We start from the raw sequence: 26,535 nt of genomic DNA on the forward strand, positions 1-26,535 counted from the left end.
ACCCAGGGATTGAACCCGGGTCTCCTGCATTGTAGGCAGATGCTTTACCGTCTGAGCCACAGGGAAGTCCCAGCACATTGTAAGCACCTAGTAAATATTCTCTAAACAAATGAAAGTAATGTGAATCCATGCAAATCATGATTTCCTATTTTATTTGACAAATCAAACTTATGCTCAACCTATTACTTTGAATATTTTACCTACTTCTATTTTTTTCTATTAAAATTAAATACAAAGTGAAGACCAGACTTGAGAATTTCCTGAGCAAACAAAACCATTTAGGCCATCTAAGCAAAACTATATCTATTTTATTTCATGAACATATGCAAAATTTAACTTAGGTTATTTCTTGTAAATTACTCTGACAATCCTAAATCATCTTTCTAAAAACTTTGAGATAATCACTTTAAACAAATCTCCTGCCATCAGGAAGCACCCATTATAATGACTAATCATTATAAAAGTTAAACAACTTCCTCACTTTCCCTTTTAATTCATTTTGTGACATCATGCCCCTGAGCTCTGAGCTTTAGATTAGTCTTAGAATTTGAACACACTCAGCTTGCAAAGTGTTCTTATGTGTACAATAAACTCTTGCTAATTACTCCTTGTTGACTTGGTGATTTAACTTTGCTATTTACAGATTTCTGACAGTTTCTGGTGTCAGAAGTTGTGATTCAGAAAAGACCCCCAATTACCTCAAGGCCAGTGAGTAATCAGGTTCTAATGCTTTCTTGTTGACCCTGGAGTTTGAGGTTAAGTCCTCTGCTCTCTTTGCATTCTGAGCTCTGACTTTATTGTGCAGATCTGTAGTTTGTTTACTAAGGTGCCAACTATAAATTGGGACTTGCCAAGAGCATTGCCAATGACTGAACAACAAGAGCATTTGCCATCTGCCTCTGTGGAGACTGAATCCTGTGCCGCTGCAGCTGTTGACCTTCAACACCCCCTGAGGAAGTTCAAGGTGGAGTGAGGCACTCTGTGCTCCAGGGAATATGGTGGCGCAGGTCTTAGATAGTTAGATGTTTTTAGCAACAAATTTTATGGTCTCAATTCTTGCATCTCCTCATATCTAGAAAAGCACTAAATCCCTTTATGGTGATGTCAGATCCTCATGACCAGCAGAAAACCTTTTGTAAAATAACTGCCTAATGGTACTGAACTCTGCCTACATATTGACCTTCCTCCCACTGCCTCTTTGGAGCAGTGTCTCAGAGCTGAGGTGCTGTCTCCCAGGCTGCAGTCCTCATTTTGCCCCAAATAAAACTTAACTCACAACTCTCTAGTTGTGCCTCATTTTTTAGTTGACAGAGGCTTCTTGGTAATTCATCCCATTCTCTTCAAAAAGCAGGAAACGCGAATCTCTGTGTTTTGGAACAGCTGTTAAGAAACAGGATCCTTCATAGTTAAGATGTCTTAGGGAATTTAAAAGTAAAGACAGGTTTTAAATAGTCTAAAACGTTTTCCACTTCTGTTAAAAAAAAAAAAAACACTCCTGGTGTGTTATATATATACACTCACTATGGACCAGCAGCTTTTGCCTATTTGGAAAATGAATAATTTTGGATAATTTTGAATTGTAGGGGCCACTTTTGGGAATGATTAACTTAGAATAGATAACCTATCTTAAGGGAAAACCTAGGAAAGCAGCCTTCACACTTCTCAGAGACAACAGAATGCATTGTTTGATTGGCATTCAGAAGCTTCTAAAAGACAAACTGTCTCCAAAAAATAGCTTCTCTAAAAGGACTTTTAAAGCATACAAATAAAATAATCTTAAAAAAAAAAAGGGTTGCCACTTCCTCCTCCAGGGGATCTTCCTGACCCAGGGATCAAACTTGCCTCTCTTGCATGGGAGGCAGATTCTTTATTGCTGAGTCACCTGGGAAGCCCAAATTGTGTATACGTACACAGTTTGTATATATGTACACAATTGTGTATATGCATACAATTTGTGTATATGTACACAATTTGTGTACATCTACACAAGCCCAAATTGTGTAAATGTACACAATTGTGTATATGTGTGTGTGTACACACACATACACACACACATATATACATATGGCATTTTAAAATATATATATATTTAATAGTCTATACTTAATAGACTTAAAGAAAAAAGTATTTCTAGGAATTAAATATTCCTAAAATTGCCAGAAATATAGAAACTAACCAGATGATTTTCAAGTTCACATAATCTGGTATAGTCTTTGATAAACTGAGGTTAGTGTAAGATTGTTGGTTTAATGAAAGCAGGTATGTCTTCAGAGATGTCAATATTAAATGTAATGCAAACAAACAGCCTCTCCTACCAGGCTTTACTAGTCATATAAGCTCATTCTATATCAATGTTATAAAGCTGGTCAACAAAATATTATAACTTAAAAGGTGGTTAGCTGCTTGATGTCTAATCTAAGCATAATTGTTAAAAAAAACACGTAACTTAAATAGATATGAATAAGTTTATGTTATATTAAGTAATGATTAAAGAGTAGTTATTATATATTTAAATCATTTCCAAATAAGATAATAACTGAACCCTGACATATTAATTACTACATAAGTTATTCACTTTTGTTTTTTACTTTTAACAGAGAGACCAGATATTTGAGTCTACATTTAAACATGTCTTTTCCATATTAAAAATTATATATGAAAAATATGTCTCTAAAAATTATAAAGTTTATAATTGTGTATTTATGAATTTGCTGACCTACTATAGAATGCTATATGACAAGTCACAATTGTCAATTATATATATGACAATTCACAAATGCCTGCTTCCTCATTTTCATTGGCACGTAAAGGTTACTAACCCTTAAAATTTATAATCAATACTTAAAATTATTAAAAACAATAAGAGCAAAGGAAAGTAACTTTGCATTATAATGTACGGGAAGAAAATCTGATGAGTATATAAGAAATATAGAATGTGCTGTTGTAAAAATAAAAATTTAATTTCGTCTAAAAAATGAGTGTCTATACTGGAATAAGAAAGGAAAAATAATAAGATAAAACCTAGATGGATATAAAAAGTTGCAGAAGGTTTGTGGAAAATAAATCTTATATTGTGTGGTCAAAGCTGGTTAAAATTGAGTAGATTTATTTATAAGGCTTAAAAAATGAGTTCAATAATATATCAAAACAAAACTAGAGTTTAATTTTAACTCTGTATTTTTTTCTTTATTTTATTGCTGTGCTCTTAAGATTATACAGTTTATTTATTTTTTTTTAAGATTTAATATAATCCATTTTGGTAACAAAGATCTTGGTCTTATGAAATTGTTTCTGTGGTTAGTGTTTTCTTCATCAGGTCTCAAATTACTAAGACCTAAGTCAGTTCAATATTAGAAGGCTAAAGTGTTTTTTGTTCTGTGTGTATGTTACACGTGTGTGTGTTTACAATCATGTAACGTTCTGTACTTGCCTCTGAAATGATTTAATTGCTACTCTGGTTCAATAAACTAAGTTTTTGCTTCACAATGACTGATGCTATTTAATCAGTATTTGACATCTTGTTCGGCTGTTTAGTCGTGTCTGACTCTATGTGACCCCATGGACTGCAGTACGCCAGGTTTCCCTGTCTTTCACCATCTCCCTGAGCTTGCTTAACCCGTGTCCATTGAGTCGGTGATGCCATCCAACCATCTCATCCTCTGTCATCCGTTATCCTCGCACCTTCAATTTTTCCCAGCATCAGGGTCTTTTCCAATGAGTCAGTTCTTCACAACAGGTGGCCACAGTATTGGAGCTTCAGTTTCAGCATCAGTCCTTCGAATAAATATTCAGGACGTATTTCCTTTAGGATTAACTGGTTTGATCTCCTTGCAGTCCAAGGGACTCTCAAGAGTCTTCTACAACACCACAGTTCAGAAGCATCAATTCTTCAGCACTCAACCTTCTTTAAAGTTAAACTCTCACATCCATACATGACTACTGGAAAAACCATAGCCTTGACTAGACGGACCTTTGTTGGTAGGGTGATGTCTCTGTTTTTTAATATTGTCTAGGTTTGTCATAGATTTTCTTCCAAGGAGCAAGCGTCTTTTAATTTCATGGTTGAGTCACCATCTACAGTGATTTTGGAGCCCAGGAAAATAAAGTCTATCACTGTTTCTATTGTTTCCCCATCTATTTGTCATAAAGTGACCAGACTGAATGCCATGATCCTTGTTTTTTGAATATTGAGTTTAAAGTCAGCTTTTTCTCTCTCCTCTTTCTCCTTAATCAAGAGGCTCTTTAGTTCCTATTTGCTTTCTGCCATAAGGGTGGTATCATGTGCATTTCTGAAGTTATTGATATTTCTCTCTGCAGTCTTGATTCCAGCTTGCGCTTCATCCAGCCTAGCATTTTGTATGATGTACTCTGCATATAAGTTAAATAAGCAGGGTGACAATACACACACAGCCTTGACGTACTCCTTTTCCTATTTGGAACCAGTCCATTGTTCCTTGTCTGGTCCTAACTGTTGCTTCTTGACCTGCATACAGGTTCCTCAGGAGGCAGATGAGGTAGTCTGGTATTCCCATCTCTTTAAGAATTTTCCACAGTTTGTTGTGGTCCACACAGCAAAGACTTTAGCATAGTCAATAAGCAAAAGTAGATTTTTTCTGGAATTCCCTTTCTTTTTCTATAATCCAACAGATGTTGGCAGTTTGATCTCTGGTTCCTCTGCCTTTTCTAAATTCAGTTTGCACATCTGGAAGTACTTGGTTCACGTACTATTGAAGCCTAGCTTGGAGAATTTTGAGCATTACTTTGCTAGTGTGTGAGATGAGTACAGTTGTTCAGTAGTTTGAACATTCTTTGGCATTGCCTTTCTTTGGGCTTTGAATGAACACTACCTTTCCCAGCCCTGTAGCCACTGCAGAGTTTTCTAAATTTGCTAACCATTTTTAATAAATTTCCTCAAGTCCAATTTTGAATGCACTCTTTTGGATTTCAAAATAACTGAGAATTTCCAGAGGGTACCTGGAAGATCTCAAAAGACTTATGTTCTCTCCTTATTAAAAAAATGAAAATAAAAAGGATGTTAATTTATTTAGCCTTATTGGATATTTTAAATTGCATGAGAAAGATTGTCAAATAAAAAGTAACATTTAAACTTCTTAGATTATATCTACATGAATATATATATATATTATTATGTGTTCTAGAAAGTATGTGAAATTATTTTTTAAAAATCTGATATGTACTAGTATGATCAGTCATAATTTTAGCTTTTTTACAATTTTGTATGTCAACAAAAAATTGCTTTTTAATTGTTTTCTTTTGTTGAAATATTATCAGACCTTTAACTGTGACTGATCTTAAGTTTTTTGTCACCCAAACACAGTGATTGTTTTACCTTTGATTTTCTCCAAAAGTATTTGCAGTCAACTACAAGCCTGAAAAGTCCCATGGATGGAGGAGCCTGGTAGGCTGCGGTCCATGGGGTCGCAAAGAGTCAGACGAGACTGAGTGAATTCACTTTCACTTTTCACTTTCATGCATTGGAGAAGGAAATGGCAACCCACTCCAGTGTTCTTGCCTGGAGAATCCCAGGGACGGGGGAGCCTGGTGGGCTGCTGTCTGTGGGGTTGCACAGAGTCGGACACGACTGAAGCGACTTAGCAGCAGTAGCAGCAGCACAAGCCTGGAAAATCCCATGGAAGGAGGAGCCTGGTAGGCTGCAGTCCATGGGGTTGCTAAGAGTCGGACACTACTGAGCAACTTCCCTTTCACTTTTCACTTTCACGCACTGGGGAAGGAAATGGCAACCCACTCCAGTGTTCTTGACTGGAGAATCCCAGGGACGGGGGAGCCTGGTGGGCTTCCCTCTATGGGGTTGCACGGAGTCGGACACGACTGAAGCAACTTAGCAGCAGAAGCAGCACAAGCATAACTGTATACAAAAATATCAATAACCTCAGATATGCAGACGACACCATCCTTATGGCAAAAAAGTGAAGAACTAAAGAGCCTCTTGATGAAAGTGAAAGAGGAGAGTGAAAAAGCATATCATAAGAGTAATTACCGTTGCCCCCAAGAGCATTGAGATGATTTCTTATAGAAAGTGTGATTATATGTAAGAAATTAAGATATGATCAAACAACATTTAGACAGTCCTGTATGAATACATAGGCACAAAATAAAATCATGAAAAACATTCTGTTGTTAAGACATTCCTGCCTCTAGCATGAAGTTAAATATGGAAAAATATATTTTATTTTCTAAATAAATAAATGTTTAAAACAATATCAAATTTAGGTAATTATGAAAAATAATAATTTTGAAAACTTTAGTAAGGAAGATTTTGTGTATGCCATAATAAAAATCACATGTGTATCATAACAGATACCTACTTTAGAGTCTTCATTAAAAAATCATTTAAAACACAGCTATATGTCTTAAATGTAACCATGAATAATGTTACTTATATTTAAAAATACTATAAATAAGAACATTTAACGTGTATGTATTTCAGGGCATGAAAAATTAAATTTTCAAAATGATTTGATATAAATAAAACGTGTTAATAATTGTTAAAACATCTAGCAAAACTGTCCATGGTTTTTCTTCTAAGCACTTCTTTACATGTGAATGATTAATTCAAACATTATAAAATTAATTCCTTAGCTCATGTATTATATATTTCAGACAGATATTCATATAGAAAAATCTTTATCATCACCATTATGCCTAGTGTGTAATGCAGATTTAAGGTAAACACAACCTTTAACAGTACACAATGTATGTATAATATACAAGTATGCATATGCAATCCAAGTACAATTTGTATTGAGTTTTGCAATCATGCAATCCACCAGCATCTGAAATCAGGAAGACAAAACAAAATCCTGACTTTTGGATCTGGAACACCTACAATGCAATCCAAAGCTTTAATGTTTGTTAGAAATATTAGAGGAACTTGAGAAAGTCACTCAACTTCTTTAAATTCCACTTTCCTTATTTGGAAAGTGAATTTAATTAAGCTTGTTTATCTCTTATTTTTAGTTAATTATTATCAAAGTATTTCAGACAAATATGCAGGCATAATATAGCACAACACTTCTTTCATCAGTAAATACTGATGTTACACTGTATTTTTCAGATATATTTTTACACCTCATGCTGCTTTCTTTGAGAAACAATCTCAGTTTTGTTATACCTTAGAATACAGTGCAGTGATTTTAATGATTCTTTTACATTTTTCTAAAAAAAAAAGGTCCATTAATTCTTATTTTTAATTCATGTTTAATGTAATCAAGGAAATAAAAAACATTTTAATAGTTAAATGATCAAGCTACATAACAAACATTGCTGGAAAGTCTGAATATATTTCACCATGAAAGCAAAATTATTAGCTGATGAACATGTTCACTGATGTATATTCAGCCCAGTTCCATTAAAAAATAATTAAATAAAGGGAAAAAAAAAAGGTTTCCAAGGAAGCAGCCTGAAATGCTTTACTGGTATTAAAGAGCAATCATAAAATAGTAGCTTTTCAGGTAGGTGGTTTTTTTGTCTATATTGACAGTTTCTGCTACATTGCTTTTGAGGGAAAAAGTACCTTTCTTTATTGACTTAATCTACTTGCTAATACATTTATTTTTTCTTTTGAACCCTAGTCAAAATATCTTTAATTGAATTTTTTTTCTTCAAAATGATATTGACCATTCAAGCTGATAAAAATCTTTATCAGAGGAGTGCTTTATTGTAGGTAATGGAATTGCTTACATTATCTACACCTAAGGGTTTCAAATATAAAGTAAGACAATAAGTAGCAACAGATAAGAACAGAAGAATAAACTCTAGAAAGCTGTTAGAGGAACAAAATCACTGTTGTATCCTGAATCATAAAAACATGTATTTTATGTTTTTAAAAGAGCAAAGTCAACAAGGACACATACACTGTTTTCAAGTGAATAAATATATTTAGTTTTACTTTAATACCATGGTTTAAACCCAACTTTTGATCGTGCATATTATATTTTACAATAAGAAATTTCATACCATAGTTCTAAATGTTACCACCATTAACTATGATTATTTCACTTCCTGTTTAAAACAAATATAGAATTCAGTAAAACCTGCTTTGTTCTCCTTAGCCCTATGGCTCTTCTGTTGCCCTGCACTACGAGACTGAGACATTTCTGGTTTCGGTCACTTATCCTTTCAATAAACTACAACATGCAAGAGTGCCTTGTTGCTACCCGGACATTTGATAGTTAAAGTGAGGTATTATAGAAAGGTGATAAACAAGGACACACAGAAATCAGGCAGTATGCCAAGACCAGGAGACAGGGTTTTTTATTTTTTTAATAAGACATTCAACAAACTTCTCCTCAATATGAGGTCAATGGCCAATAAACTTTCTTCACTTGTTTAGAGATATAATTTTTTTTTTACTATCTACAGAGAGAATAAGACTCTTCACGATTTACTTCATTTGAAGACATATATTTTCATCTTTTGATCTCAATGCAAGGGAAAAATAGAGGCAATTTAGTTCTTCAGTAAGAACTGTTATGCAATGATGGGCCAAATTAGAATCACTGCTTTTAAATTTATCTAATATACATAGAATATACTGAAATTAAACAAAGACTATAACCAGAGACACAAATGATACGGATGAGAAGGTTAAACAAAAAATATGTACTGCCAAGTGGAATATTATATTTAGAACAGCTGTATATAGAGAAATTTAAAATTAAAAGTCTATTTTTGTTTTAAAAATACAGCAGGTAGGAATGTTAGTTTAAACTAATCCACTAATTCTTTATGCAATTGTGTACAAATGCAAAAAGTGTGAAATACTTGGAATGGAAACATTTCTGTATTATATACTCTGAGAAATAGCTAATGCAGGAAATAATGGAAAACTGATTTGATATTTAGCATATCAGATTTCTGATACATTTATTATCAAATAATGATGTAAGCTAGGTTGAAATATTATGTACTGGTTTAAATAAACCTTCAGTGCATGTAGGATTCCACAGGGCCTTGAAAAGAAGAAAACAAAAATAAATAAATGAATGACATCAAATTAATAAAATGAAATAAACACATACTTTAACATGAATGTTTAAAATGTTTAAACACAAATTAAAAAAAAACAACAACAACAACACACAGACCAACATAAATCTATTCTAGGTGAAAACTGTTATTAAAACTCATTAAATATATTTATATTAGTAATGTTTCCAAGCTCCGAACTTCCAATTAAATACTTTACAACCAAACACAAGGTGAAAGAGTGAGGACCAGTTAGCAAAATTTTATTCCCTTGGTTTTATAAGTGGAGTGAAAAAGTAACAGTTTTACTCAACTCTTCATATAGTCTTCATTTCCAGAAAATTAAATAATTAATAGGTAAGTCTATATGGCTCTCCTGATATTTTTATAGATCATCCTGAACACAAAGCTCCAAAAGAATTTTCAACCTACCACAATTATTATTACTTTAATGTATTCTTTATTGCAATTTTAAGTGACAGGAAATTAAAACATTTCAAAATATTTCACCTTTAAAAAAAGGAACTCCATTGTTCAGACATTGTGTATAAAAAGAAATAAAGGGTCTAAGAAGTCTAGAATATGGCAGCTGCTCCTAAGGAATGCAAAATTCAGTTGGAGAGACAGAAATGATATTGAAAAGATTAGCCATACTACAAGATAATAAGTTCCATATCAATACACAGGAGATATATACATAAATATATAGAGCATATAACAATATCTAGTACTGACAGCTACAGGTTAGGGTTTCAGGACCAGTAACTGTGGAAAGTATTCTACGGAAAGAGAGATCACTCCAGATCAAGGGTAGAGGATTGAAGTTGGGTTTAAAAAGAGACACATTATAGAGGAGGGGCATTTTAAACAAAACAGTTAAAAACAAAACAAACCAAAAACACTAAACAAGGGAGACAAGAACTAGCAACTTGTGTTGGAGCAGCTTAAGTGGAATAAAATGTTTATGTTTGGGAACAGTTAGAGCTAAAATTGCTTAAGTAGGAAAGAGTGTAATTTTAGCAGCTAGAATGCTGGTTTGAGTAATGTGGATTTTATCTTTTAAGCCTTAGTCAGCCATTAAGAGTTTTAAAGTAGAAATACAACATACTGCAAGGTACATGTTTGTGATTATTTCTTTTAGATTTATCTGTGATGTATATATAGATTAGAATAAGTAGAGACTTGAAGTAGGAAGTCAAGACCAAAACCAATGGAAATCCACCCTAAAGCAGCAATCAGTACTGGAAAGTGACTGTTCTTTATGATCCAATTTGTCATGTCAAGATGTTCCGGTTTTGTGAACAGTTGATCACTCAGGTTACAGCTCAGAGGCAACATCCTCAGGTCTTCCCTGATGAGTCTTCTCTCACAGTGAAGGCACAAGTGCTCCTACTTCACTGGACTCATCACTTAATCTCACCTGTCTGCTTATTTACATCATGGTCGTTTATCACCAAGTGAAACTCTGTCTCTTCATTTCTAGGTTATTTCCTGTCCTTATCCACAAAATGACAAGTTTATGAAGAAATAAAACTTGTGTATTCCTTGTTCACTGCTACCGAGAGAGTCAATTCCTAGGCAGATTGTTAAGAAGTCCAGGGTCCCCAAAGAGGAGAAAGGGCTCTGGGGCCCTCAAAGTGGAGACAGGAGTCTGGAATTCTCAAGGAAGAGGAAAGGGCAAACTTTTTTTTTGTCTACATTCCTTGCTGCTAAGTCGCTTCAGTCGTGTCCGACTTTGTGCGACCCCACAGACGGCAGCCCACTAGGCTCCTCTGTCCCTGGGATTCTCCAGGCAAGAATGCTGGAGTGGGTTGCCACTTCCTTCTCCTACATTTCTTAGTCTTATTCAATTACACAACTCAGTTTAAACTCTGTACTAGGGATTATACAACAACAATGTATCCTGCTTGAGGACAGTTTCTCCTTCCTGAAAACCTTCTGACTAATCCTGATATTTCAGAATGTATATTATGGGAGTGGGTCTGGTAGGATCTTTCTATTGTTAAATTCTAATCTTGTTATCCTAAAATGTAAATTGTGGGAGTTGTTGCTGCTGCTGCTGCTAAGTCACTTCAGTCATGTCTGACTCTGTGTGACCCCAGAGACGGCAGCCCACCAGGCTCCTCTGTCCATGGGATTCTCCAGGCAAGAACACTGGAGTGGGTTGCCATTTCCTCCTCCAATGCATGCAAGTGAAAAGTCAAATTGAAGTCGCTCAGTCGTGTCCGACTCCTAGCGACCCCATGGACTGCAGCCTACCAGGCTCCTCTGTCCATGGGATTTTCTAGGCAAGAGTACTGGAGTGGGGTGCCATTGCCTTCTCCAAATTGTGGGAGTGGGTCTGGTAAAACTTGCACAAACTTGAGACGTTCTTTTGATTCATTGTAATAACTAATTAAAAAGTATATAACTCCATTGCTAACACTAGCAAGGGGGCATTCTTTCTGCCCCCTTCTGATGTCTATATCAGAAGCTTTCTCTATCTTTTTTATACTTTAATAAAACTTCATTACACAAAAGCTCTGAACAATCAAGCCTTGTCTCTGGCCCCGGATTGAATTCTTCTCCTCCATAGGGCAAGGATCCTGGCATCTTTCGTGGTTAAACAACAACAACCTTTCACTATAATCTCAGTGCCGGGATACCTTTTTTACTTTTATTTTTTAAATGATTATATAAATGAAAAAGGGTATACTCTCTTGAAGGTGGAAGTAAACTCAAGGCTTTGCTTGTATGTTCTACAGATAAGCATTTATGTATTTGCCAACCAAACATGTTATTTAAAAAAAAAAAAAAAAAAAAATTCTCCAGAATCATTAAGGCTAACATTTAAATGGATATTCAGTGTTTGGTATCTGTTCCCCAAATGGTAGTTGAATGAATGTAAAAAGAAAAAATATATTTTATAAATGTTAAAAATCTAGAATCTATATCCCAGTGTATTTTGTGACTCCTATCATTCATGTTTTTAATAAAGCTCTAACACAGATTCACCTTTTAATATTCTAAAATGGAGAACATATAATAGATTAAATATGTTCAGTGAGATAGATGTCAAAGTATATGATCCTAGCTTTTGCTTCTATAAGTAGTTTATAATATTCTAATATTTGTCATGTGATGAGGACAAAAAACCTCAATAACTCTCAGTCCTTTTTAGCTGGCAGAGCATGAGGTGAGGGCAGGAAATTACCAGGAATATTAAAGCTCAACTAATGAAAATAAACGGTTCCCCTTAACTTGACTGTAGAGACAACAGTAATTTTAAAAAATACAGTACTTTTTCATGATTAACCACTCTGGGGATACTGCAACAGCTTTACAGCCTCATTGTTTCACTTATTAATGTAAGTCTAGAGATTATTCCCTATCAGAACATTGATGTTTCCTCTTTTTTGGCAAGCACTGGGTAGGGAGGCTTCCCAGCCCTCCATTATGTGAATGAGCCATCACTAAACACCTTCCTGTTGATGGATATTTTCTGTTGTTTTCATCTTTAACTAGAAGATCTTATAAAAAGCTATTTCGTATATAGCAAAACATATGTACTATGTCAAGTTCTAGAGACAGTATTGATAGATGGAGAATAAAATCAGGTACATCTTTGTTAAGATTTTTCAAAATCTCTCTCAAGAGGGAATTATAATATATGACAATGCTATTCTTTAAAGTGTAAATAATTGAGAAAAGTAAAATGGATATTTAAAAGATCACATGATTGAATAATATCTAGTCATTTAAACTATAAAGTAAAAGTTATTAATATCACAGTACAATAATACCCATGCTAAAATATGTAAACATGGTATGTTTATGTACATATATTTACAGATATACTCTGGATTCAGTGTCTGCATGTTTATTTTAACATGATAAAAAATCAAAATATAGGGGAAAAAAACCTTTAAAAGAGTAGAAAATAATACATACACTTGGAGCAAGTAATGTTTGTCTTAAGGCCCAATAATGACTCATTACTGATGTGCCCTTAAAGAAGAAAATTTAATCCTTCTTGACTAGAGTTTGTAGCAACTTTCTCACAAATTAAAAATAACTAAATAGCATTTCTGGAGCAATACAAAGTGTTTCTTATAATCTCAAAATTTGAAAAACATTGTATTTCTAATTCTAGTCTCATCTTAGACTGAAAAAATGACTAATTCATCAATTTTTATGTTATACTTTTCCAATGTAAGAAAATACTGAACCTATTTATATTTCTTTTTGAAAATTACACTGTATTAGACTAAAGCTTAAAAAAGTTTTCCTGTAATTTGATGGATTAAATCCAAATCTGTAAATCCACTTATAAGTACAAAGCTCATAAAATAATGACAACCCTGAAGTAATTCTGAGCTGTGAAGAACTATGACTCTTTAAGTACTCTGAATTGCAAATTACATTCCTTTTCATATAAATTTTCTCTACTGTAATTCAGCTATATATGTTTAAAATTCTAATCATCATCTTAAAAATGTGGCATCATGCAAGGGTGTAATTTTCTGATAGTCTTGGTATAGAGCATGAGGTTAATGTTACATGTGGCTCTCTTTTAGAAAATTTTCTGTAATGCATTATTCTGAAAATTCTAATTCCTTTGCCTATTTGGTATGAAGCCAAACATTTATGGAAGTTATTTTTTCTTTAGTTCTCTACAGTTATTTATAAATTATTAAAACACTATACATCCTTATTTTGAAACAATAATACATGACTTAGCGACTGAACAACAAAAAAATCCAACATTTTAATGTTTTTCCCTCAAAATTATTACTGTTTCTTTTACTGGCAGAAGATATAAGCTAGTGAAGGTGAACAGAACTTATCTCGAAATATGTCTCTTTAGTATAAAAACTGCACTGAATTAAGAAAATGAGATTTTTAAGAAACTACAGACACAGAAGAAGCTTTGAAAACTGAGTAAAGTTAGCCTTTCATAAGAAACATTTACATTATAAGGGAACTCTCCATTTTTAAGACTGCCTCACTCTATACCAGAAAGAAGATGTTGACTACTCTAGAAACTCTTACCAATGGAGAGGGCACTGACTTAAATCTTTGTAACAACCATAACCTTGCTGACTGTGTTGTTCCCGGTTACCTCCCTTAACTTGCCTCCCCACTGCTACACCTTTCTTTCATCTCTAGCTGGCAATGGTATTTATAGTGTTGATTTGGCTGTTTTAGGGAGTTAACTCAGTTTCTTTGTATATCTTACATGTAAACAGAAAATATACATGTTATTAAATTTTGCTTTTCTCCTGTTAATGTCTTTTATGATGGGATCACTCAGTCAAGAACCTAGACAGATAGAGGGAAAATTATTTTTCTACCCCTACAGTTTGAGATCCACAGTGGGACCTGCTGAAGCACCATAGTTCCTCTGGAGTCTGCTAAGGGAATCTGGAAAACGGGCAGAAGCTAGCCAAGCGTAATATTTCTTACCAAAGGCAGGTTTCCTGGGTCTGTCTCCCTATAGACAGATACAGATGCCTTTTGGGATGCCTCTAGCATCTATGGTCAAGCCATAAAAAGCCTATTGATTTGAGATGCTATTGTGATTAATGTGTCATGCGAGTGTATGTTCAAGCGAGTGTATGCTCCTCGGTTCTTTGTCTCGTCACAACAAAGATTTGGAGCAACGGACATTAAAGCCCTCGGCACGTCACAGCTCTCGGGTCTTGGACAAATTGTGTTATAGCTCTTAGGCAAATCAGTGTTACAGCTCTATTTTATTTAGAAGATAGCAGGAGAGAAAGTGAAAAAGAGAGAGAGAGAGAAAGAGAGAGAGAGAGAGAGAGAGAAAGAGAGAGAGAGGCAAAGAGCACACGCACGTGGGAGAGAGAGTCTGAGAGAAAGCATTTTGGCTCCTCCTTTTATATGTTTTTTCCTCTACCTGGGCCTGCCCTATGCAAATTGGGCTTAGCCAGGAGTGCTGTTTGTTCTGCCTGAAGTCTTCACTCTGGTCCTTGGACCTTCCTTTGACCTTCCTTGTCTTTTAGCCACCGCCATTTTGGACTCCTTTTCCCTATTCTACCTACCTAACAAATGTAAGATCCTACTTGTCAATAACCAGATGATGAATCCTGTGAACTGGAAAAACTTCTATATTTGAAGAAAAAATTAGAGCTCTCATTCTAACAATTTTCTTTTTGGTACCTATGGAAAGACCAAATTGAAAAGAGGACACTAAGAATTAAACTAGCCTGCCTTACAGATTCCTCTAACAAGATAAAATCACAAAGCCTCATTTATCATGCCTTTCAGCAGAAACTATCACATTTAGAGAACAGTTATAAAGATTAGTGGACATTCACATTCACAGAAACCCTGATTGGTAGCTAAAGGGTGTTCTTCCCATCCATGATTACACTGTATTTATCAGATAAGCCAGAAGTCCTCTTGGGAAAATCCCCTCACAGAAGAAACAGATGACCAGATTTTCTCTCAGGCCCTCTTACAAACTGATCAAGAAACATCAGCTAGAGGCTAATATTCAGGTACTGACCGAAACAAAAGTAGAGCCTTTCTCTTCAAAAGGTTAATTGATCTAAGGTTGAATTGTACACTCGGGAGAAAAAAAAAGTAACATGATAAGGCCTTTGCTGAATGCTCTATATACATTTTTCAGAAAGGCATACTGCACTAAACCATAAAGCTCTTGGATTTTTCCATTTTAGTTGGAAATCCTCTACCTGATATAAACTGAAAATAATCTAGTTGGATGGGAAGCTCAGTCCCTTGACATATAATTTAGGCTACAACTAAATTCTTTGAGGAATTAGAAACAACTTTGCCTTTCAAATCTTTGCAAAACCAGAGCTGCAGCTCTAGAAACGATTGGAAGTCCACCTTTCCTTTTTTTTAACCCCCTCCCCCTTAAAGTCCTCTATTCATCTCAAAATGCTTTCAAAAGGTTGGTTCTGTGTGCTTAGTTGAGTCTGATCCTGCGACCCCATGGACTGTAACCCACCAGGCTCCTCTGTCCAGGAGGATTCTTCAGGCAAGAATACTGGAGCAAGTTGCCATGCCCTCCTCCTGGGGATCTTCCCAACCCAGGGATTGAACCCAGGTCTCCCTCATTGCAGGTGGATCTATTACCATCTGAGCCACCAGGGAAACCCAACACTTTAGAAAAATAAGGAAAGCTTAAATAGTAATTATTTCAGGCCTCTGATAACAGGCAAATATAACCCCATTTTGGAGAAAATTTGGATATTTTCTCTGTGTCTTTGAAATGTAAATTTAAAAATTTACCAAATCTTAAACTTTTTCTATTCCACCTTCTCTAGAACCTAAGAACCACTCTTTGAAATGCTAACTTTAGGGAGATGCTTCTTATCAGAAATAGAAAAAAGGAGCTATTTTTAAAATGGGCAAATGAAAAATTCCAAGTCTCTACAAATTCTAGGGTGGGGGGAAAAAAAAAAAAAACTAAAACAAGAACAACAAAGACAACAATAACAAAAACAAAATTGCAAACATCTTAATGGACAAACTTCCAGAAACATAATTTGGATCCATCTGATCTCAAAAACTAGTCAAGTACTAGTAATACACCTGACTCATAGCTAAATTTTTTAAATGAAAGCTATAAGATCTATATTTGTGTCTGTATGTTTATAGATGTCTATACATGCATGTTGTAGATGTGTGATATTTTTCTACCTCCAGATGTCACTGCCAAAATTATTTTGTAAAAGACCTCTACTTAATTGACTTCAAATAAGTGCTTTATGAATTAAGTAATCCTGAAACTTGCAGAAATACAGTAATCCAATTTAAAAAATTCACAGAATATTGAATAATCACCAGTAAATAAAAGCTATCTGACGTTTATTGGTTTAATTAAAAGACATAACTTCAGTGTTAACAACATTAAATATAATGCAGACATGTAACACTCATTCTATCTGGGTTTACTAGTCAAAGAAGTTCATACTATCTCTGTTACAAAATTTATAGGTAAAACAAACAGCTTAGGATGATGGCTGACTTTGTCTAATGTCACACAAAGTTTTCAAAAGTAATTGAAACATAACTGTTGAGAACAAGTGATTTAAGTAGGATAAGAGTTTTTAGTTGAGCTTTTCAGCAATAATTATACATTACTGTATGTCTACTTAAGTAGTTTCGCAAATCCTTTTGGTAATTTCCGTCCTTAGAGTTTTGCTGAGTAAAGTGATAGAATCTTATTGAATACATAAATTATTTCCAAATAAGACATAATATTAAACAATTATTACTGAATACAGGCTTATCTACTTTTGACTTCCTATGATAGAGGAACTTATTATATTTGGGTTTGTTAGTGAATATTTCTTGTGTTACATTGAAAGACTTTACTATTAAAAAGATGACAAACCTCTGGAAATTATAAAATTTATTAATAATTAATTTGCCAAGGTAAAGAATGGTGTAGTAATATACACCAATCTGCCTACCAATGCAGGAAATGCACGTTTGATCCCTGGGCTGGAAAGATTCCCTGGAGAGAGAAATGGCAACCCACTCCAGTATTCTTGCCTGGGAAATCCCATGGACAGAGGAACCTAGCAGGCTCCATCGCAAACAGTCAGAAGTGACTCAGTGACTAAAACAAAAAGTAACATACAGTCTATAATTGCTTACTTCTTAATGTTCACTATAAAGTTCATAAGAGTTAAGAATTCTAATTAATGTGATTAAAACTACTAGAAACAGTAAAGGAAATAGGTGTATGCAAGGGAAATAATATCTGTTCTTGGCTTAAAAAAAAGTATGAGGTATAAATTCCTAGAAATATGATATGTATTTCTATATACTTTAGGTTCAATCTAAAATTCTTTATGGAAGTTACTGAAAGTTAATGCTTTTAGGGAGTCAATGTGACTACTACCTTTGAAAAACAGTTAAATATTAATTCATACAAAATATGACATAATTAGATCACAAATATACCCAGACAATATTTTTCTAATTCCAATTTAATCATATTAAAATTTGAATAGCGATTTAAAACATATTAGTGTATAATTTAATTCTTATTATATACATGCAAAAGTTTAAAAATTTGCATCTAATCCTATGCTGTATAATAAAAATAGTAAATAAATGTAGGTTCTTTTTTAAAGTTATGTCATGTAAGTATTTGTGTGTATGTATGCGTTTAGGTATATATACAGCTTTACTGATGGGCTTCTCTGGTGGCTTCGATGATAGATAATCTGCCTGCAATGCAAGGCATTGGGTTGGGAAATGGGAATCAATTCCTGGGTTGGGAAGGTTCCCTGGAGAAGGTAATGGCTACCCACTCCAGTGTTCTTGCCTGAGAACAGTAGAGGAGCCTGGTGGACTACAGTCCATGGGTCACAAAGAGTCAAGACACCACTGAGTGACTAACACTTTATATATTTATCTGTATAATATTTTTATACTTATATTGCAAGGATATGTGTATATATATATAAAGAATAAATTTCATTTTACAGATTTTCTTACTTGTAGACCACATTAAAGGAAACGATTCCTTTCTCTAGAAATCAGTAAATATAAACACTCAAAGATTTACATTGAACAAGTACTTGAGTAAACTTAGAACTTAATACAAATTCTGATTAGCAACAATTCCATAATCATGATAAATAGACACTGAGAGATGTCTTTAGTATATACATTTTGTTTTCTTCCCTCAGAAGGGACTCTCTTTTATGCAATGACATTTAGCATACTGGAAAATACTAAAATGACTTCTAGAATTTTCTAAGGAACTATCTGAAATTTTGAAATTAGATTTCCTACAGAGATGGCAATCTCAGATGGAAATAGAAGTGGGTTGGAAAAATTTTCTTTTCAACAAATAGCTACTTTTCTCATATCAGTACTATCACAGAATCAACATAATTTTAAGCAAGTATGATACTCACTATTACTAGTTGAAGGAGAGCAAAATATACTACACCAAAACATGCTTCTTTGACAAATGGTTTATCTTGAGTTTGTTATTTTTAAGAAACAGCAGGAGAAGCTCTAAAAAACTAAGAAGTTACCTTTTGTAAGAAGAATTCACATTTTTAAGATGAACCTCTATTTGTAAGAGTATCTCCTTCTCTGTACCAGAAGAAGGAAGATGACCAAATCTCTAGAAAATTCTATTTATGAAGAAGGCACCAACTTAAATCTGCATAACAATCATATCCTTTGTTTACTGTATTTTTTCCTGGAAACTTCCCATAACCACCCTCCCTACTCCCATCCTTTCGTCTTCAGCTAGAAATGGTGGTGGTTTAGGCCATTTCAAGGAATTACTGCTTTCCTGGGTATCTCCCACTTATACAGGCAGTATACATATTACTAAACTTGTTTGTTTTCTACAGCTATTCTGTCTCTTATTATTGCAGAGTGGGGTCCTCGGCCAAGAAGGGTAGAGGGAAAGTAATTTTTCCTCCCCCACATAATTTGAGCTATATAAAATACTTGTGAGTGTGCTCTTTTGCTTTGTTTTAATTAATATTTCTATAATTATATGAGTTTTCTTGGTTAAAACTTAGCCTTGCTATTTCCCCCATCAGCATTTCAACCACAGATTCACTTAACAAAAGAACTATCAGTTAACTAACACCAATTCTATGTAGCAAGAATTAAAGACCTGGAGATATTCCAGGAATGATCTAGTTCCTAGATAAAGATTCAGGATTTTAAAACGAACCATTCAATGCAGTATGTTAAGGACAACTGCATGTTGTCATCCATGTTTTAAAAGGTGATTTTCACCTCACCTGGTTGACTATGCTGATTTGCATTTAATATTATTATGTCTTCTAAAAGGCGCAAAGTAGTCACTGCAAAATATTAGTTCAATATAACAAATATAGAGTAAAAATGTAGGGTACCAGTATGTACTTCTGTATGATTCTTGTGAATAAAGGAAAATAATGCATACTGATTTGTTACAGATTTTTTAGATTATAAAAATAACCTTAGAGTCTTTTAGTTAATATATTCATTTTTCACCAAGTAATTACTTAGTGCTTTATTCACTTTTAGTAGCATATCTCTAATAAATGGGATGTGTAGATATACAATGAAATCTAATTATACATTTAAAGTTTATACAGTTAGCACTGCCTGGGCTGAAGAATAATGGTACAGAGAGAGAGAAGAGGGTGGAGACAATGCAAGCAAAAAAAAAAGGAAGAAAAGCAAATGTAATTTACTTATCGAACTTGATTTCACCCAGCTTTCTTCTCAGTGCCTATGATAAGTGAATATGATCTTAAGAGGCTGAGCAGGCTGTTCCCTCGGGTGGTCTGGGTTCCGCTAGTGTGAGTCGCTTGGTATACTGGGTCTGATTCTAGGGTTTAATGTCTATTTTTATAACAGAGGGCCCCTAAATGAAGCCAATTATTCTTATCCATGGAGCCAAGACACATCAATTTGTTCTGACTGAGGGTCTTCAACAGGTTTCAAGATGCACACCACAAAAGGATTTCTGGCTACTGGTGATTTTCACCTCACCTCCTTCAAGTCTCACAAGGCACATGTCACCCTCAGATCTGTCCAGATTACTTGATATAAAGTTTCTGATCATAACCCTGACCATACCCCTACACTCACAATTATCTTTTCCCTGTGTTTTTTCTCTTTTATATTGCACTTAGGAGCTTCTAACATACCATATACTTTGCTTATTTTTATTTTGTTTTGTTTTAAATATAATAATGAAATGCAAACTCCCTGAGGGATTATTTGTTTGGTTAAAGGATGTAGCTCAAGTACGCAGAACAAGGCCTGGCTTCCAGGAAGCACTTATCAATATTTGTTGAATGAATACATGCATGGATTTTCAGAAGTGATGCCCTCAGAATGTTACCACTAGGTAAGCTGTGATTCCTCCATTAATTAGCAAACAAGTGTGGCAGATGTTGTTTCCAGTGTTTTCATCAATGTTCTTGTCTGAAAGTTGCCTTTAATGTAATACAAAAATTGGACTTCAAAAGAAATACACAAATGAGACCCAGAAGGACACATCAAATGGTAAACTGCTTGTGATTATGAATGACTTTGTTTTCTGCTTCTTGTGTTTTTTGGCTTTCTGTTATACACATGTTAACTTTTAAGTATTAAATGCTATTTTAAAAACCTTACAAAAAAAGAGAGAAAGAAAACCTGGAATATATCATTCAGTTTTAAACCTGATTTTTTTGTTGTTGTTGTTTCTAAAAACCAACATAAATACCTGAGCTAAGTAAATATTAAAGAATGAAGCACATTGGGGGAAGGCACTCCTTTACTAAATACTGGATCACATTGAAGCATGATCAGGATAAGAACTGAATTTAAGAAAGATGATAGCAACAGATGGATCTAAAACAGATTTAAGAAACTACACTTTATTAGCAGTCGGATGAGACAGCCTAATCAATAGTTATTCAATCTTAGAATCGGACTTAACCCATGAAAGTGTTAGTCACTCAGTTGTCTCCCACTCTTTGTGATCCCATAGACAGTAGCCTGCCAGTCTCCTCGATCCACAGGATCTTTCCAGGCAAGAATACTGGAGTGGGTTGCCATTTCCTTCTCCAGGAGATCTTCCTGACCCAGGGATTAAACACTGGTCTCCTGAATTGCAGGCAGAAGACCAGGTACCTTCTGAGCTACCTGGGAAGCCCGGGCTTAACACATAAATTGACATAATATATTAGCATAACACAAAATACTCTCCTGCTCTAATAGCTAATAAAACAATTAGTGTAAAAACTAATTACTCTTATTCCTTACATTATGAACAATTTTCTTATTTGTTAGAATTCCCTGAACACTACTAACTGTGCCAGGAGGGCCTGCAAAACTAAACATGAGAAAAATAGCATAGATTGCAAATACACAGGTAATTGCATTGAGTTTTTCAAAATCTGTATTCATAATGCAACTAGTTAAGTAGAAAGCTGTGTTTATAAAGCAAGTCCCACCCTTGGAAATGCATTAAAATATTTGCAGAACACACAGAGGTGTGAGCATACATTTCCATACTGATTTATGCTTCACTCATGTATGACTGAGACATAATGTGTGTGAAACCACAGTTCAGCTGATTTTAAAATAGCCATATACAAACTATTAATAATATTTAGAATGACAGTGATGAATAATAATACCTGATGAAATACCTGGTAACTTTAAAACTCTTAAAGTATGAACAAAACATTCCTAGTTCAACTAAACACTTGTTTTAAATATAAGTGTAAAATATATGCCACTGAGTGGAAGATCTTAAAACTTCAATGTTTCTGCCTAAAAGAGCAGTCTCAAGACATTGTGACTGTTCTGAGTCAAGTTTAGGAAGTAACTGAAAGGAAAACTTACACCTAAAGTTAATCAGTCACTTTGAAAATGACAATCTTCTGTAGAACAACAAAGTGTTAGTCACTCAGTCGTGTCCGACTCTTTGCGACCCCGTGGACTACAGCCCACCAGTCTCCTCTGTCCATGAGATTTTCCAGGCGAGGATACTGGAGTGGGTTGCCATTTCCTTCTCCAGGAGGTCTTCCCAATCCAGGGATCGAACCCAGGTCTCCTGTACTACAGGCAGATCCTTTACCAACTGAGCTACAAGGGAAGCCCAAGGAAGTTAAAAAATTGTCCATAATGGTGTCAAATTAATTAAAGGATATGAATCTTCTCACTGTCAGAAAATAAAATTTCAGTGTAGCATTTTGGTCATTCATTCTCAACTGCTTTAACCAAAATGTTATTTGCAGTAGTTCAAACTATAAAATTTTTATAGGCAGCAAATGTGCTTTGTTGAAGTATCTATTTATACAGCTGATGTAATCAGAAGAATCTTGCCTACCTCTTAACATAATCTTGTAATCGACAACATTGCTACCTGACTACATCTATTCATCTTCCATTCTGTTGTAATAACACAACTGACACCTAAGAAATTATTCTTTGATCTTTCAATAAACTAAACCTGTGCAGACAGAGGAGGGTGAAAGAGGTTAAATTGGCATTGATTATTTAAGACACATTCATCATTTATTTAACAATCTCCCTCATCATAAGAACTATTGTGTTTATAGGCCTTTGCTGAGACACTCTGAAATTATTTTTAAATAATTCTTGCCACTTGCATTAGAAGTCAGAGCATGTTGTACTTTAACATTAGTTTTAAGACTCTTGATAAATCTGTGGCAGGCTAGAAGTTGTTTATTGTACAAACCTTTGAACTTAATCACTGTAGTGAATTTGGAAATTTGGAACTTTCTTTTAATAGTTTTCATTATAATTAATATCTTTTGGGAAATTAATATCTTTTGAAATTTTGAAATTTCTTTTAATAGTTTTCATTATAATTAATATCTCCCGGGGATTCTATTTCCCATCTTAAGCAAAATGTGTAGTAACAGCTATCTTCACAAGGAAATTATATTAATAGATACTGTAGTCTCTTATAGGGCTTCCCTGGTGGCTCAGAGGGTAAAGCATCTGCCTGCAATGCAGGAGACCTGGGTTCGTTCCCTGGGTCAGGAAGATCCCCTGGAGAAGGAAATGGCAACCCACTCCAGTACTCTTGCCTGGAAAATCCCATGGACAGAGGAGCCTGGTAGACTACAGTCCATAGGATCGCAAAGAGTCGGACATGACTGATTATATTCTAACATTCATGTCACTGAAACATGATCCATAAAGATCAGTAAAGAACAATTTGTGGCTAATATTGACAGCTTTAAAAAGAAAGAGGTGAAAACATCATCCATAATATGCCAGATTTCTACAAGATTTTTCTTCTCACAAATACTATTGCAAATTTCAAATAGCATGTATGTAGGTATATATATGTATATACACTTGTGATAAATTAAAGATCAAATTATATTTCCTGAGAAAATGTGAGCAAAATATCAAAGATAACAAATTATTCTTATTGCATACAAGAATATAAAAAATTATAAACCATTATTGAAAATTATAGAAAATATATTTCAGTCATGAAAAAGTTACATTAATGAATAATATTCCAAATAGTTACAACTCAGCAGATTTAAAATGCTTTACTTGTTTTATTTAAAATATTTCCCATCCCAGTTTTTTTTGTTGTTGTTGTTTTTTTAATACCAATTGCCTTAAAATCTATTATGACAGTTACATCTAGTTACTGGTGGAAGGTTCTGCATGCATATCTTTGTCCTGATTCTGATGCTTATGTCCTAAAATATATCACCAAGAAGTACAAAATATGAAATCTTTAGAACATTATTCTATGTTAATAACTACCCAAATCATATCAGAAACTTGTACAAGGGGATCCATTAAGGACTCACCACTAAGAAATTATTCTTTAACATTACTTTTATCTAGTAAAATACATTAAGCTCTCATTGTCAGATATGAGAAGAGGCTAGGTATGATCAAGAATTAACTATGATCATGGCTTTAATTTTTGTTTACACGTTTGGAGAATTAAATACCATTGATATAAGACATTTTGTAAAATCAAGAAAAGTATGGGGCACAGACAGGCATTCATGTCAGGCATAAGGAATATCTAGTAGCTAGAACTTAGCTCTCTCCCCACAGATACCATCATGTCTTAGTGGGCATTTCTGACTGGCACCAATAGTGCTGTAGATCTAAGAGGGTTACATTCTACATTTACATTCAGTTATTTAGAAATTTAGAATTTAGTCTGCTAAACATCAGTCTCTTAAATTGAGTAAAATGAAATATCTGAGTGCAAATGCCTGAGTACTTCCTTTTTCCTTGTTATAAGGATAATCACTACTTTTTTAAAAGATCAGATTTCCACAAAGAATGTGCATTAGTGAACAAGTGACTTCACTTTTCTGGAACTTAGTCAACTTGTTTGAAAATTGAGGGCACTGAGATAGGTGAATTCTAAGTTTACTTGCAGCTCCTGTGTTAAATGAATTTATGTTGAAATAAGATTTAATGTGGACTATGAATTTATTGTTCTTATTGGACAACTGACTCACAGATTTAAAAAGATATGGATTATTAATTGTAAAATACATACTGGTTTTATATCCCAAAGACCTAAGCACAAATAATATGTACTAGAAAAAAAAAAATTAAACAATAACTCCTCTTAAACAGATAAATATTGAATTAGTGCACTAAAGCATATTTGAACTTACTAAAACATTTACTTTTAAATATCTGAAACATTATCATTTAAATACCAAAGCACTGGAATTGAAGAAGTATTATAGTCAGAATATTGATATCTAGAATATTTAGGTATTAAGAATAAACATGAAATGAGTATAAGAGAATAACTCAAAAGAAAGGGGTAGCTTTTAATTTTTTTAATTAAAAAATAATGCACATAACTATCTGAAAACCATTTTAGCTGAAATTCAAAACTCTGGTTTATTTCCTAATAGAGATAGACAGCTTTATGTTACATATGTTAATGTACTTTGAAAGGCAACACAAATAAGAACATGAAGATCAGTTGACATTTTATCATTAAACCCCTTCATGAAATCTAAAATTATTTCTATTCTATTATTACTTGCCAATAGAGTGGTAAAAATAATATTAATAATTTTTTTTAAAAAGCAGAGTATTCTCACAAATGTTAGGTTCAACATAAAGAAGATAACTCATTTATGTTTTCATCGAAAGAAAATTTAAAGTTGTGAACTTAGGCAAAGTGAAAATTTCATAGCTTTGTTTAAGTAGATATTTGAATCAAAGTTTTCTAAAATCATTTAGCGCTACTGGAAGTCATCTTGTATTAAAACATGTTTTACAATCTTATTTTGACAGTTCAACAAATATTTCACATGAAGAAAAAAATGCTAACTTTCAATTAAATTACTTTCTGCAGCCCACACCAAAGCCCAAGAGCTAAAATAGTATTGTAAATTTCTCTGCAAAGTTGTGCTCCCTTTTATGTGCCAGAATGTAAAAATGATGTACTTGGCCCTTGGTGATTGAAAATATAATAACTTTATTAAACTGTTAATAAATAAATCAGTACTTTCTTAAAAATAAATTGTCTTAGTATTCTAATACATCTCTTGCACATGTCTGCAAATTCACTAATTCAGAAGACTGTATTAGCGATGTTGGTTTAAAGAAATTAATAAGACATTGGTATGCTAGTCAGTGCCTGTAATTATCTTTTTCAGTTCCAGAAGGTATTTGGGGATTATTTAAGAGCAAAAGATAAATGGTGTACCACTAAATCCTATTAAATCAATGCATGGACATAGCAGCAATAGAAGTAAATAAGCTGTGGAGGTCTGAATACCAATAAAAAAGATAAAAATGGTTTTATATAGCTACTTACATCATAGCCTAGAAGTTCAGTTTGTGTGGATTTATCTACTCTTGAAGCAAAAGCCTTCTGTAAGTGCTGAACTTTTTCCTGCAGGAAAAAAAAGAGCAAAACCAAAACACATTTTTTTGTGAGTCATGTGCTTCTACACTAATGCTCCCCCCCGCATTAAAATTTGATTACTGTACAATTCATGATTGTGCATATATTTCGCAGTGGTGGTGCTTTACTTATCA

The 26,535-nt window shown here is 33.9% G+C and overlaps 1 protein-coding gene across 3 annotated transcripts in view; it reads right to left on the reverse strand.

Moving 5' to 3' along the window:
* The window catches only part of CCSER1 (coiled-coil serine rich protein 1), a 1,488,482-nt gene that overhangs the window by 642,729 nt on the left and 819,218 nt on the right, over positions 1-26,535 (reverse strand). For 2 of the 3 annotated variants that reach the window (XM_005207807.5, XM_005207808.5), the window contains exon 9: positions 26,312-26,389. In XM_005207807.5, the coding sequence (XP_005207864.1) occupies positions 26,312-26,389 (78 nt within the window). 3 annotated transcript variants of the gene reach the window in all.

Source organism: Bos taurus, chromosome 6, assembly GCF_002263795.3.
Source record: "Bos taurus isolate L1 Dominette 01449 registration number 42190680 breed Hereford chromosome 6, ARS-UCD2.0, whole genome shotgun sequence".
Classification (NCBI taxonomy): domain Eukaryota; kingdom Metazoa; phylum Chordata; class Mammalia; order Artiodactyla; family Bovidae; genus Bos; species Bos taurus.